Source organism: Alternaria rosae (assembly GCF_020736505.1).
Source record: "Alternaria rosae strain MPI-PUGE-AT-0040 chromosome Unknown BKA58scaffold_6, whole genome shotgun sequence".
NCBI classification, from domain to species: Eukaryota; Fungi; Ascomycota; class Dothideomycetes; order Pleosporales; family Pleosporaceae; genus Alternaria; species Alternaria rosae.
Genome location: NW_025763575.1, coordinates 455,737 through 469,953, shown reverse-complemented (window position 1 = coordinate 469,953; position 14,217 = coordinate 455,737). Strand labels below are relative to the sequence as shown.

Here is a 14,217-nt window from a genome sequence, read left to right as displayed (position 1 = left end):
GGGCCATGGCGGGCTGACGATGCTTAGTGTCAAAAGCTTCCGCAAGCTGCTCTCTTAGGTGAAAGGCGATATCGGCGACGATGTACATGTTATACGGGGACGCGGGTGCTACATCCCACAGATGACGGCGGCGGCCGAGAGGTTGGTGGGCATTCCGCCAGACGTCATTTCCGAGGGGCGCACGGTCCGCCATCTACGGCCATAACCTTGGAAACCTCTCAAGGCGGGCAAGAGCCATCGGACAAGCACCTCTCTAGACATTCGATCAATTCTCAGACTTACGAGCATACCTGAATGAGGTTTCTCTCATAGACGATAGTTCACAAAGGCTCATAAGGTCAATTCGCAGGGTGCCTGCTGCAACGTATACAAGTCACGAGCTCAGACGCATATCCGACTGACTTGTATAGGTCACTCTATGAAACAGAACATTCCCAGAATCGCACTTCGGCCCCTTTATATCTACGGCTCTGATGGTCAGTGTCCCGTCCCCGCTCCGCCTTTAGCAAGGCGTCATCAGCGTTGCTGTACGTAAAGATAGAAAGATTCGGAAGGATCGACATCCGACAATCTATCCAAGGCCATTTTATACGACCATGGAGTATAATTACCGATTTAGACGTGTTGATAGTAACAAACGCCTTCATCGACAATTTAACGCAGGTCCGAAACGTAGGCCGAGGTTGACTAACATGGGGCCATGGTGCGTAAGCAGAGCTTGTGTTTGAAAGTCGACTCGCTAAAATCCTCAAACTCAACCTGAGTTATTCTGAAATAAGAGAGATTGACCTATGTGTGTTGTGCTGATGTTTTGTAACTGGAGACCTCATCGAATGCTTATGAAATTTCGTGGACCGTAGCTGCTATCACGTATAGCTCCAAGAGAGACTCAAGAGGAGCCGAGAGGGGAACCTCATACATCATGAGAAAAGATAAATGTAGGCGAAGTGTTATAAATAAAGGTTGGAACCGTGGTAGGCATGCATATCTTCGTATCAAAGATCCGTAGGGAAAGAGAAGCGGGAGGTACGAACTAGTCTTTTTATGGCTTAGCCCGTTCGCCATATTTACATCGCACTTGCCGCTGCATCGCGCACGTCATCCGGAATTCACAACCTCAACCATTCTCGCCAGTCGCATTGCCTGCATCATCATCATCATATCTACCACTACACTCATTTTTTTTGGGGATATCCTAGAGGAATTTATAAACATGGCGCAGCGCGAAGACAGCGAACTGTACCCGGCGAGGTTTCTCGCAGAAAGCGCCCATCCGGAGAAGACATCAAATCCCCCCAATCTCCTTATTTTGAATCAACCAATAGCCCACTTCACTGCCTTTTCACGCCTTTGGAAGCACACTGGGTACCGGATATGTGCCGATGGCGGGGCCAATAGACTCTACGACATGTTGAAAGACGACTTGATAGCGCAGCGCGAACAATACGTGAGTAAGTATGTGGTATATAGCGTCAACACAGGTCGCTGACAGGCGCAGCTACCTGACATGATCCATGGAGACTTGGACTCGTTACGCGATGATGTGCGTGACTACTACGAAGCACGAGGTGTTCCTGTGCTACGAGATGGTGACCAATACAGCACAGACTTTGGGAAATGCATGAAAGAAATCTCTTCGCGGCTTACTTCCTCAACGGTTCGGGATGTTATTGTCCTTGGTACCCTCGGTGGGAGGGTTGATCAGGGCCTTGGACTTCTGAATGAGATATATAGGGAAGAAAATCGACATGCCGACCTTCGCCTATGGCTGTTCTCCGAGTGCAGCCTGAGCTTCATACTTCGGAAGAAGGAGACTCTGCTGAGAGGGCTACAGGAAGATGGCGCCTTTACCGAGAACGTAGGGTTTCTTCCTATATATGGGCCGGCGGTAATCTCCACCGAAGGGCTAGAATGGGATGTCAAGGAGTGGCCTACGCAGATGAACGGCGGTCAGCTCAGTACGAGCAATCACGTCAAAGCCAACGATGTAAGGGTTGAAACGGACGTGCCAATATTGTTCACGATAGAAAGAGCGCCTTTGTGAGAGGTTAGGGAAATGTCGTGCTAGATATGGACTTGACGTACTCGCGACTTCTGGAAATTCACGCGTAAAGGCAGACTCGTACTACATGTCCCAGCACGCTGTTTTCGTGTAACGTTGATGGATCTCGCCGGTGCTGTCTGCGTGGGAGATAATGGGTCAGGGCCATCATGAGGTAAGCGCGTGCGTCGTTGAGCCAATCGTGCTTTACGGTTCGAGGAATCGGAAGAAGGTGCGGCCTGCGAGCCGACAAGATCACATACATCATGAAGATGGGAGACGACTCCGGCCACAGTGGTGAGGGTACTTGTCGAGTCGTGTTGTGCCAGTAACCGTTCGGCTGTGGTGAAAGCATGAGGAGAGTCCGAAGCGCGACGCAGCACAGGCGCAGGCGCAGGCAACCGCTCCTGCCCATCTTCGGAACCGCTCCTGTTGTTTGGTGACGCCGAATGGGAAAGCTGTGATTGGCCGCGTCATGGTCAACTCGCCTTCACCAGCAATGCTACTATCAGACCAGTTCTCCCGCTCAAACAATCACCGCGCTTGCCAGGCCAACATCGCTACTCACTGTCGCTATCACGCGCCTTTTGGAAGTTTATTCACTCGCATACGCAGCTTTGGTCTTCTGCGAGCCTCCCCGCTTTCTGTGTTGCTCACATACAGGTGCCATATCTACCTCGACCCTCACACGTCCCACCGCGTCCACGCTCTCCGACCAGCACCTTGCCTCGCGACGTCAGGCACAACACGTCCGCAGACCCTCGTCTCCAGCTACTTTCCACTGTCTCTTTTCTACCCGAAACGTATCTGAGCATTCCGTCGACAAAGCTACTACACACAGCATCACAATTGGCGTGAGCTGCACGACATAGCGCGGTCTGTTGGGCAAAACGCCGGCGCGAACGCCAATCGGTCGCCAATCGCCATGGCGTCTATACGAAGAGTCGCCTCGTCCACGTCGTCTGAGTACTCGGAATCACCTCAAAAGCGGGATGAGCAGCTTAGGCGATCGTCATCCTCGAGTTCAACCGTCGAGAGGGAAGCTGCGTCTCCCCGCGACACCAGCACAGAAGGAGCATCCGAGCCAGCAGGGGCAGCCGAGGAGCCGCTGATTGGACAGCGGAGCGGCAGTCAGAGCCCAGCTTCTGATCATGGCTTCGATTTCGGCATCCCGCCAAGGGTAGAGCGCGAATCCTCGCCGCTGCCCTTTGCGCCCATCGTCCCTTCGCCGCTCGCAAACTCCAGATCAGCGAGCGATGGAAGCTCAGACGGCCACGAGCCGCAGTCAAGCGACGATACCCACTCGACGAAGCATCGGCCGCGCACTACGGCAGGCCGTCTTCACTTGCGCATTCCGCCCCGGCCTCACCTGAGGACACCAAAGGCGAGGAGTACAGCAGACTTGACAAGTCATGGAGCCCGCTCTCCAGGCACCCCACTCACATTACAAGACTTGGGAACCGACTATACTCGCTACTTCAACCCTTTCTCAGATTCCGCCAGTAGCCATAGTCGCAGTCGAAGGACCTCCTTATCAGAACGGCAATCTTATGTCAGACTGGCCGCTCGCTCGCGCACGACCACTCCGCCACCTGGTATACCACCAATTAACCCGTTCCTCACACCCAACGCCTCCGTGACGGGCCTCAATGATAGCGTCATTGAGCTATACGATGACAAGAAGAATGTGTCTTTCATCGACGACAGATTGACGGCGCCGTACGAGGAGAAAGGAATACTATCCTGGCCACTGGTTTGCGACTTAGAGGAAGCTGACGATGAAATGCACATGCCTCGCGACGACGACGACATCAAGTTCAAACCGAGGATACGCGATCACTTTACAAGAGACAGCATCGTTTCCACTATTGGCCTAGCCTTCATGATATCAGGACTGCTATTCATTTTCATCGGCCTTCCGGTACTCTCTGCGGTAGGCGTCATCGGCTATAATTCAGCCTACGATATGCCACTGAGCATGTTTCCCAATCCATGGAGGCCTCAGATCTGGGCTATAGTCAACAACAAAAGGTACCCACTCCTGGAGAACATGCGAACAGGCTTGATCGACCCCGACACACCTGAGTCTGTCAAGACAAGGGCCGGGGAATTTGGCGACGACTATGTGCTTGTCTTCAGCGATGAGTTCAATGATGATGGCCGCACGTTCTATGAAGGAGACGATCCGTACTTCTTTGCGCCCAACGTCTGGTATGGCGCGACTCAGGACGTTGAATGGTATGATCCAGATGCTGTCACTACCAAGGATGGCACGCTTCAGCTGCGCCTGGAAGAATTCTTCAATCATGGTCTCAAGTTCCGATCCGGTATGCTGAACAGTTGGAACCAGCTGTGCTTCAAGGGCGGTATCTTCGAAGTCTCGGTGTCGCTACCAGGTCCAGCCGGTGTGCAGGGACTATGGCCCGGCGCCTGGACAATGGGCAATCTCGGTCGACCGGGCTATTTGAGTACAACCGACGGGTTATGGCCCTACACCTACCAAGCTTGCGATGTTGGCATTACACCCAATCAGTCTAGTCCTGACGGCTTGTCTCACCTACCTGGACAGCGACTTAACTCATGCACCTGCCCAGGCGAAGATCACCCATCACCGGGTAGAGGAAGAGGAGCACCGGAAATCGACATCATCGAGGTAGGTGCCACATCAGGGTACCCGGGTCCAGATGGTCTGCCAATAGCTACACAAAGCTTCCAGGTTGCGCCATTCGACATCTGGTATCATCCAAATTACAATTTCACGGCCTTCCCGGACCTTCGTTACAGTGGTTTCAACACCTACGCCGGCGGTGCCTTTCAAGAGGCCATATCTGCCACCACGATACTGAACAGGGATTGGTTCGACAATAAACAATATCAGCGGTATTCTTTCGAATATGTACCAGGAGAAGGCAAGGACGCATACATCTCCTGGAAAGTTGGCGACCAGACCATGTTCATCATGGACGGCCGTGCTGTAGGACCGAACGGCAACATCCAAGCTCGACAAATCGCAGAAGAACCCCTGTCACTCATTCTCAATCTGGGCATCAGTAACTCTTGGACCTGGATCGACTGGAAGAACCTGGTCTTTCCTGCCACCATGCGATTCGACTACGTGCGGTGGTATCAGAAGAAAGGCGAGGAGATGGTTACGTGCGATCCCCCGGGCTTCGAGACTACAGAATACATCAAGAAGCATCCGAAAGCTTACCAGAATCCTAACTTCACAGTACATATCCCTGCCTTGCTTATCATACAAACACACAACTAACGCAAAGCAGTCATGGGATCAAACCGGTTACGACTGGCCGAAGCACAAGCTTAACAGCGAATGTTGACCCGAGACGCCCTCTCACGACAGCGAGTACGATCACGATTAAGATCACGATTACGATTGACGAGTTACCACGAGCGCGCACCCCCTACAAGATCGCTTCGAGCGTCTCCCTCTGCGTACATCACAGCCGCGCACCCGACTACGATCGTTTACGAAACATGGCACTTGAGCGGTACATTATATTCCAGGAACAAGCATGTGGCTAGTGTACAAATATACACATGAGGGAAAGCATTTCGGCGACGAAACACAGGCACATACGAAGGAAAGTATTTCGGCAAGGGCACAACAGCGGAGGATGCGTCTTGGCCATGTTTAAGCTACATGTGTCGTCTCCTTGCATATGGGGAAGGTTATATCGATTTCGAGCGGCATCATGGCATTTTTGCGTTTGTTGGTTTGTATGTATAAGTAGCATAGCGTAGCCATGACTTTGGACAAGAGTTTGCATGGTTTTACGCCTGTGTGAGATTTTTCATGTCATGTGTTGACGATGCAGGAGAATATGTTATGTACTGTATTCGCTAAGTATATACACAAGTACAAATCACTCTCCACCTTACTACCACGGGCTTACTCCTCCTTCTCCTCCATACAACTAGCATCCTTACAATCCTTCACATCACAAACCTTGTGAAAGTCCTTATGCGCTTTAGCCCCCTTCCCAATAATCTTTCTAAACAGCCCAAACTCGCAACTCGCGCCGGGCCCATCCTGACAATCCGGGATTGGTCTCGGCGCCGAATTCGCAATGAATCTCACATACGTGCCAGGCTCATCGCCATGCACACCGCCCCTTTCACAAACCATCTTCTCCATACCGACATGACCCAAGAAAGGGATGAGATCGCTCATCTTCCACGCACGCGTCCAGTTGATGTGGTCAGTAGGGAACTGCTCCGCCGCATCAGACGAACTGTTGAACAAGCCCAGCGCCGTAGCGATAAAAGGTGGAACCTCTCTATGCGTGAAACCGAGGAAGAAACGCTGTTTATCCGGCCACCCATCACCAGGCGTATCATGCTTCTCGATATGCGCAAAAAGCTTCGATTGGGCCTGAAGCCAAGGGAAACCGAGGTAAGGCGACAGCGGGTTCAGCGGACCGACCATGTACGCGTATTTCAGATCCCACGCGTATTCATATGCCATCCACTCCGAGTCTGTGAATTGCGCGCAGATGGGGCTGCGGGAGCCCTTGATGGCGGATTCGTAGCCGCACAGCATCTGGAAGCCGACGACGTCTGAGGGTGTGAGTTTGAAGGGCGTGTAGGGGGAGAGGCGGTGGGCGACGGAGGCGCCGTAGAGGTCGATGACTTTCTTTTGCTGTTTGGAGCCTGGTTTCTTGGAGAAGTTTTTGCAGGATTTGTGCGGGATGAGGGATTCCATGCTGCCGTTTGTGTTCTCTGTTATGCGGACTATCTCGATGTCGTCGCTTTGGGGGAAGGCTTTGACGAAGTTGGAGGCGGTGTCGTAGGTCCTGCTCTTCTTGTCGGCGAGGATGCGGGTCGTGTCTGGGACGAGGTGGTGGTAGCGTTGGAGGAGGTGCTTGCCTACTGCTTGCGCATCGACGGCACCGGAGGGTGTCAATTCCTCCAATCTATCTTCCAAGATTGGGGATTGCCACTTTTCCATAAAGGATAGTGGGCCAGTCCAGCCATTGCGGTGTTTCTCGAGCTTCCACAGGAAAGGCTTGATGTATTCCTCATATTCGTCGTCGTTGGAGTAGATGGCGCCGTGGCGGATGATGTAGGATGCGGCGGTGACATTGCAGCCGACGGGAGGTTTGTGCTCGAGACCAAATCCTGGATGGAGTTAGTATAGGCTATTCCCGTACCTGGGGAGGTTGATACGGACCGACTGCGTCAAAGTATGGCGAGATACCAGGGAGATGTAACAGGGGATCAAACTGGTAGTTCTGCGAGTGGTCGAGAGGCTGGAGTGGTGATTGAGCTTGACCCTGGCTTTGGAGGAATGTTGGCAATGTCAGAGCCGAGGCTGAGCCTGCGAACGCGAGCGCGAGGGACAGCATATTAGACATTAGACTTGCTATAAAAGCCGTTCTAAGGTGTTGTTGCGTAGGGTAGATGATTCAGGTCGAATCGCCTGAGATGGGTATTTAATTGGGCATTCGCGCGGTTTTGACTTTTTGTTTTCCGTGACGTCGACGTTTCTGCAAGGTACGCGCTCGACTAGCGCGAGCGCGCCGCCCTGATAGCGCATGCCTAGGCCTTGGGCGTCGTCACTTGTTCACTATTATCTAGCTATGTGGCTGCATGCACGCGGCAATTCGGCACACTGCCGAGTCAATGCATGCAAGCGGAGATGAATGTGCAGATGGAATGCCAGGCCAGAAACCTCAATGGAGCAAGTGTAGACCGGAGGTAACGACAGTTTCAATTTCTAAAGACGAACGTTGTTGTGGGAAGCAATGCACTGCCAGTAATACGCTCACGTCTGCTACCCAGAGCCATTGCGTTCCTTCCCCTTCATATGGCGTCGGCAGGACGGCACATGTAATTTGGTCACGCGTTGGTATTCGCAAATCCATCGTTGCTCATCCTCCGGTTCAAGCGTTGCTTATCGCAATCACCATTGTCGCAATATCCATACGTCTGCGTAGCATACTCACCTGCCTCAGGGACGCTCTTGCACAAAGTAGGATGTTTCTCACTGGCGAACGCTGTCTCTTCGCTTGGAGGATGAAGTCTCAATGCCGGGAGGGTTGCCTGTCCTCAGGTGATACATACCGTGGATGGCATGCTCAGCGGGAATGGCAGTGGTAAGCATAGTGAGCTCTTGCGGCGTTCATAGTGGATGCTAGATGCAGCATCGTAGACAGAAATCATGTCCTACACAATCAGTCGCCCACACAGGGCCTCGCGGTTAGCCTCGTGATGGTGAAGAGCGCTTCGAAAGTAACGCCAAAGATCAATGTCGACTGCAAACGTTTGAAAGCTTACGAGAAGCCTGGACTTGCACTTCGTCTCAACGCTTGGATGCGAACACCGAAAGCGGCTTAGGCGTTGAAGCAGACGTTGCACTAGTTCCAGGGCGACTCTGCCGAAGAGAGGATTGGGAGTCATACCAGTTGACATCTGACAGCTGTAGCTTCCTTGCACGCTGATTGCTGCGGTTCGCACCAGCTTTGTCGAGGCGCGGTTGCGCGTACGGATTCGGAGTCTTGTCCAGACCTTGAGGGGAGTCAATACGTGTTCTGTTGGTATTAGGTTGAAGGGTGTAATGAAAAGGCGCATCACCAGTCGTGTCGTCAGCATCGTCGCGAGCTTCGTTGTAGTTCAGGACGAGGCTCTTGATTCGCTGCCGTTCTTCTGTGTCTGCTTGCTGTTTGTTACGCATGGCGACAGCAAAGGTCGAATCTGAGGGGAGGTCAATAGATCGGGTCTGCGTTCTGTTGCCACGCTTGCTGAGCAGGGAGAATTTCATCGTCTGCGAAGGAACTGGAGCCTCCGGAACGGGCACTTCGTTCCCAACATCTTCAGCGTTGACCGGAGCCTCTCTAGCACGGCGCATGGGTAGCGGTACGTCGAAAACAGGCTTTCGGTCATGCTTACGCGATTCTGCACTCTCTGACATGAGCTTGGCAAGCTCACGATCGAACTCAGCATCAGCTTCTGGGTCGCGTTCGTCTTCTTGCCGTGTTACGACAATCTGTTCTTCCTCTTCGTCTGAAGATGTCTGCTTCACAGGCTCGTCGTCGTCTGAGTCATCGTCTTCTTCCCCAGATGACTTGTCTCCTTCTCCATCAGGCAAGATGACATCCTCGTCTTCAGGGCCATCCATCTCGTCGTCCGATGCAGAGAGGTCGTCCTCGTCGGGCTCAACAGGCTTGTCAGCTGACGATGTTTGGTAGTTCTGTTTGACGGCTTCTGCGAAGGCACGTGAAGCATCCTCTGGATTGGTGATGATTTTCCACTGCGGTCTGACGAGGTTGAATGCGTCTTGCACGATGAACTCTACGTCCATCGGTAGTGCCTCCTTGATGCAGACATAGTACTGCAGATACGTGAGGAAGAAGTCAAGCTTCTTCTTCGCTGCACCTTTGTCGTAGTACATGCCGCAGGTCTCGAGAAGGTTGCAGACGAGACGAATGCGGAAATAGTCATCCGGCTGATCCAAGGGATTGTATCCTCCAGGTCGTGCATAGCCGCCCTCCCACCCATAGTTCAGGAGCTTGTATAGAGTGTCGAAAACGAGAGGCGAGTCAACCAATCGGTAGATGTAAAGTTCACCTAGATACTTGACTTCAGAAATCCGGCGTTGATTGAACTTGAAGTCGTTCAGCTCCAATCCGAATGTGATGGACTCGAGAAGGTCGTCGATGACGGAGATGGCGAAGTCTTGGTGGAATCTGTGGATCGTTCCGAGCATAACGGCTAGCAAGTGAATGTTGCTGTACTTGATCTTCCCTGGTTTTGCGAAGACCTTGTGAAGTAGATTGACTACATCCTCTTCCTCCCAGTGCATCTTGCGTACCTGCTTGATAGTTTTGTCCAGTGTGCGACGAGTCAGATCCTGGTACATGATCTTGCGCAGGAAGAGCTCAATTGGCGTCCGCTCTTTCTGTTCGATTGCAGCGCGCTCTGGTGGGTTCACATAGTAGACAGCATTCTCGATCAACATGCGCTCCTGCTGGCCAATGACCTGAGCGCCCTTCTTACGCTGAAGGGTTTCGAGGAAGGAATGCATGCGAGGAGACGTCTCAGGATTGCGAAGCAGATAGCGTCCGCAGTTTTCCAATAGGTTGCAGATAATCTCAATGTTCATCCGTGAGAAATCGTCTAGGCTGACTTTGAGACAGTGGAAGATGACGTGCTCGGGGACAACACCAAACTTGGTCAACTCTGCAAGGTAGCGTACATTCTGCGTTCGCACCTGTCCGAGGAAGTCTTTGGACTTTCGACGCTGCAAGCTTCTGAACTCCTCATCGAGGTAGGCTACCAGTCCCTGAGATACATCCGGCATGTACTTCCCAAGGGTTGCAATGAGTCTAGAGTACAGGGGAAGCAGATCAGATCGACCCTTGGGGATCTCCTGCACAGCCTTAATCAGACGGTTGCGCGAGGCCTTGGAGTTCAGGAAGCAAAAGTCCATGGCAGTCTGATCGACGGCGTCCTTGGTTGCGAGTTCTGGCAAGCGCGCCAATAGAGCGTCGACCTGTGCTCCGACGGACTTGTTTGCGATGGCAGTAGACTGGTCCTCTCCATCAGTCGGTTTTGCGTCGTTGGCTGTTTCTGCTGTTTCCTTTTCGATAGGTTCGGTCTTCACTTCGATCTTCTTGCCCACCTGGTCATCACCATCTGTCTTCTTCTTCTTGACTTCCTCTAACAGAATACCTGGGACGCGGTCCTTCAGATCAATCAGGTTTTCATAGAAACGACGCTCATCCTCGTCTTCCCAGATGCCAGCGCCATCGCTTTGGCCGCGTAGATATTCGCCGGCCTTGATCAGGCCAATGGCACCATCACCTGTATTTGCGGAGTTGTCCTTCTCCTTCAAGTCTGGCATTTCCACGCCCAACGCGTCGGCCAGCACCTGCGCATTTGTCACCAAGCGCTCTTGGGACTTCATCTGCTTCTCGTAGTTGTTCTGACGGTCCTCAAAGACCTCGCCCGACTTGACGTATGCTTCGGCATTTTTTCGACCCTGGCTGAGAATGTGTTTCTGGTCGCGGAGGAGGTGCGTCTTGACGTCTTCGAAGTAACGTGTGAGGATGTTCTTGAACCGCTGCTGCAAGTCAGGGGAGATGATGGGCGGGTCGTGGTCCTCGTCTTCGGCGCCGGAAGTCTCTCCATTCCTCTCTGCTGTTGTACTGCCGTCTTCATTTACTGTTTTGCGACCCTCTGCGGAAGCAGGCTTGGAGCCCAGTATGTCCCAGGCGAAGGCTTTGACGAAAATGACGACGAGGGGCAGGTTGACATGGTCGCGGTCGTGACCTAGCATGTCCTTCAGCACCTCGAGCGGAAAAGGCTCGGCGTCAGCGTTCTCCGCGCGGGACTTTGTCTTTGCGGCGCCTTCGACGAGCTTGCCATTGTCCTTGGTCTTGCTCGCCTCTTCAGGTCGAGCTACGTCATCCAGGCTGCGCAGAACACCCACAAGCCAAAGTTCGGTAGCGACTCGCAGGAGTACGCGCTGACGAGCCAGGCGCTCCTTCTCTTCGCGCTCGCGCACTTCGGGTGCCAGCGTCTTGAGGTGTGACTTGTCAGGTGTCGCTAAGCCCCTCCCAATATACCAGGCAATGTATCCCGTGAACTCGGTCGGGCCGAAGCGTTGATGGAGAGCGCTGACAATTTCCACACCGGCAGCAATCTCGCCGGGCGTCTTGAGCTTGCACAGGCCTTCGTAGCAGGCCGAGATAATCTCGGAAAGGTATTTGTGGAGAGATAAGGCGCGGATTTCCTGGAGGAACTGCGCTTGTGCGGCGGCGTTTACGGCGGTTCGCAGGCGCTTGATAAAGGCCGTGTTCTTTTTCATAGACGAGTCGAGGGAGCCTTGTACGGCGAAGACGTCTGTACATATCGTCAGCACACAGACTGCAGGTGCAACTATTCCTGGACCAAGTACCTTGTTCGCCATCCCAGGCGCGGATGTTCAGTTCGCGAAGCTCGCCTGTACACGATTAGTATTACTCTTTGAATAAATTCGCAAGCACGTACGCTTCCGAGGCCTGTCCATGGTGGAGGAGGCGATTGCCGCAGTGGTGGAGGGGCGGCGGTAGATAGCACGGATCGGTTATACGCGCACATGGAAGGTGGGAAATATATCAGGCGCAGGCGCTGCTTGCATTGGTTCGGGCTCGGTAAGACAAGCTCGGGTGAGAGAGTGTGTGTGTGTGTGTTTGCGACTCTAGCAACGTCGTGATCGCGGGGCCTTCGGTCGACGTTGCAGGTGAAATTGTCAACGGTACCTGCAGCGAGTTCGCTCACGTATCCAAGTATCCGTGCGTCACCAAATGTCCCGCGGTTCACATGAGAGAGCCATGACTAAGCCGTCCTTGGGTACTCAAACCAGGGTGCCGAAGCTGAACACCAACTACCTAATTCATACGCGAGCGATGACCGGAGTACATGTCTGGTACCACATCGAACTGGGACAGTGACAATACATCTTCCAAAAATGCGCTTGGAACAGCTCGACATTGGGGATCACTCATCACTTAGCCTCCGACGTGTCGTAGACTTGTAAAATGTAGTCAGGGTCCAACACCAAGTACCGGAACAATGACTCTCATGCACATTATTGGATATCATATCACATTCAATGTCACACACACACTTAGGTCTTAGGCGAAGACGTCTCATTCTGAGCTTTAGCCGACGTTCAGCCCTGTGGCACATTTGCAGTGCGGGACAGGAAACTGGGAGCGAAAACGGCTACCTAGCCTCAAACTCTAACAATTCACCCCTGAGGGCCGCCACATGGCGCATTCTTCCATCCTTGACTGGCTGTGATATAGACTAGAGAGTCAAATATCGTAGAGTTCACATTGTAGCTCAGGGGTCCATGACCAAATTCGTAGAGATGATATGCCGCGGCGCTATTGCGGTTGACGGCAAGCGCACTCATCTCAACAGCAGCGATTCATGAGTGACACGGACATGTAAGATGTATACTATACGAGGGTAAGATCCTGGCCGTTCCAGAAGGAAACTCGGACAGGCTACACGCTGGAGTCGGTGTAAACAAGTCAACAATGCTGTGCATGCAGGTTGAGCGCACTGGCGATCCGTCACCGTTGGGCCGGCAGCAAACAAGATTGATGAGCGTCGTAGCGAGTGAGATCAGCGCCTTGTCGTGGCTCGGGCAGGAAAAGCAGAATCCGAAACTACGGGTCGCCGGTGCGCAGCGACTTTATCGATTGCGAGCCGCCCTCAGCCTCTGCCAATGTGGGTAGGCGAGATCTATTCGGGAATCAGGGCAAAGACAGGTCCCCGTGCTGCAACGTCGCTATTGCTATATGCGACATGACGAGCGGGCGGCCCACCACGCTGTGCAACATGCAAAAAATCATGATTCCCGGTACGAGCGGAAGCGGCACAGGATTCCTCCTGTCAGTCTCCATGCATGTTGGGGCCGCCGTCGCCGTTTCGTGCTTTTTGCAGCGGGTCGGCCTGGCATATCCACAGCCCTCGTATTTTTCATCAGCTATTTTCCTAGCGCTCGCGACTCAACGAGCTGCGGGAGCAGAGGTGTAGGGAGTCAGCATAGCGTCGCGAGGGGGCATGGGAATAGGGATACGGCGACATGGCTTTCTTTTACGACAGTTACCAGCCATAGCACAGTGTGACAGACAGCCTCTACCGCGAGGCTCTGGGGCCGCTGCTGGGGATTACGAGACGGCATGAGGTGCGTGGGATTACTATTGGCCCGCGATGGCTTTAGAACAGCGAGCGATGCCGACCCCCTGAACGCCCGGAATCCACGCGAAGCTGGAGCATCTCTTGGCAATAGAAGGCGACCAGCAGCGGTGCATTACAGGCGAATTTCCAAGAGCGACGATGCCACCTCATGCGACGACTGGATACGGCCGGCGGAACGAGGGAGAAGCTCCCATGACTGCACCGGTATACACCAGTGCATGCCCAGAGTGCAAACCACGGCTCTCGAGTGCCCCAAACACACGGCCCCAAACAGGTGAGGATGTGCCTCTACGTGTGATGAGGATGCGAAACAGAGAGGAACACTTTGCCTGCAAGCTTCAGACAGCTAACGGTAGACGGCGCATGGGGGCTCCCAAAATAACTGCGAGGCTGCAGGCATAGGGCCGCCGGCGCGTGGTTTGGCACCGGTCGGGGCCACTGAGACCAGGCGTAGGCCTGCA

General features: G+C 53.4%; 4 protein-coding genes across 4 annotated transcripts; 2 read left to right on the top strand and 2 right to left on the bottom strand.

Moving 5' to 3' along the window:
- The first annotated feature begins 1,101 nt into the window (after nucleotides 1–1,101).
- Nucleotides 1,102–2,073, top strand: BKA58DRAFT_188219 (thiamine pyrophosphokinase). Its single transcript, XM_046165548.1, has 2 exons — nucleotides 1,102–1,447; nucleotides 1,499–2,073. Exons 1-2 carry the CDS (start codon nucleotides 1,214–1,216, stop codon nucleotides 2,042–2,044), a joined length of 780 nt encoding a protein of 259 aa, XP_046023988.1. The 5' UTR covers nucleotides 1,102–1,213; the 3' UTR covers nucleotides 2,045–2,073.
- Nucleotides 2,074–2,711: 638 nt separating this feature from the next.
- Nucleotides 2,712–5,489, top strand: BKA58DRAFT_188206 (beta-glucan synthesis-associated protein KRE6). The gene is made up of 2 exons (XM_046165547.1): nucleotides 2,712–5,270; nucleotides 5,323–5,489. The coding sequence occupies exons 1-2, from the start codon at nucleotides 2,967–2,969 to the stop codon at nucleotides 5,377–5,379; spliced, it is 2,361 nt and encodes a 786-aa protein (XP_046023987.1). The 5' UTR covers nucleotides 2,712–2,966; the 3' UTR covers nucleotides 5,380–5,489.
- Nucleotides 5,490–5,888: 399 nt separating this feature from the next.
- On the bottom strand, nucleotides 5,889–7,544 carry BKA58DRAFT_421451 (histidine phosphatase superfamily). The gene is made up of 2 exons (XM_046172781.1): nucleotides 7,233–7,544; nucleotides 5,889–7,180 (listed from the first exon to the last, which is right to left on the bottom strand). Exons 1-2 carry the CDS (start codon nucleotides 7,414–7,416, stop codon nucleotides 5,952–5,954), a joined length of 1,413 nt encoding a protein of 470 aa, XP_046023986.1. The 5' UTR covers nucleotides 7,417–7,544; the 3' UTR covers nucleotides 5,889–5,951.
- A 718-nt stretch (nucleotides 7,545–8,262) lies between these two features.
- BKA58DRAFT_188201 (armadillo-type protein) lies at nucleotides 8,263–12,320 on the bottom strand. The gene is made up of 3 exons (XM_046165546.1): nucleotides 12,053–12,320; nucleotides 11,961–12,005; nucleotides 8,263–11,905 (listed from the first exon to the last, which is right to left on the bottom strand). Exons 1-3 carry the CDS (start codon nucleotides 12,069–12,071, stop codon nucleotides 8,364–8,366), a joined length of 3,606 nt encoding a protein of 1,201 aa, XP_046023985.1. The 5' UTR covers nucleotides 12,072–12,320; the 3' UTR covers nucleotides 8,263–8,363.
- Nucleotides 12,321–14,217: the final 1,897 nt, after the last annotated feature.

Coding starts and splice junctions, on each gene's coding strand:
- BKA58DRAFT_188206 (XM_046165547.1), top strand. CDS start 2,967: ATGGCGTCTATACGAAGAGTCGCCTCGTCCACGTCGTCTGAGTACTCG. Junction 5,271..5,322: donor ACCAGAATCCTAACTTCACA/GTACATATCCCT, acceptor AACGCAAAGCAG/TCATGGGATCAAACCGGTTA.
- BKA58DRAFT_188201 (XM_046165546.1), bottom strand. Junction 11,906..11,960: donor CGCCTGGGATGGCGAACAAG/GTACTTGGTCCA, acceptor CGATATGTACAG/ACGTCTTCGCCGTACAAGGC.
- BKA58DRAFT_421451 (XM_046172781.1), bottom strand. CDS start 7,416: ATGTCTAATATGCTGTCCCTCGCGCTCGCGTTCGCAGGCTCAGCCTCG. Junction 7,181..7,232: donor GCCATACTTTGACGCAGTCG/GTCCGTATCAAC, acceptor AACTCCATCCAG/GATTTGGTCTCGAGCACAAA.
- BKA58DRAFT_188219 (XM_046165548.1), top strand. CDS start 1,214: ATGGCGCAGCGCGAAGACAGCGAACTGTACCCGGCGAGGTTTCTCGCA. Junction 1,448..1,498: donor TAGCGCAGCGCGAACAATAC/GTGAGTAAGTAT, acceptor TGACAGGCGCAG/CTACCTGACATGATCCATGG.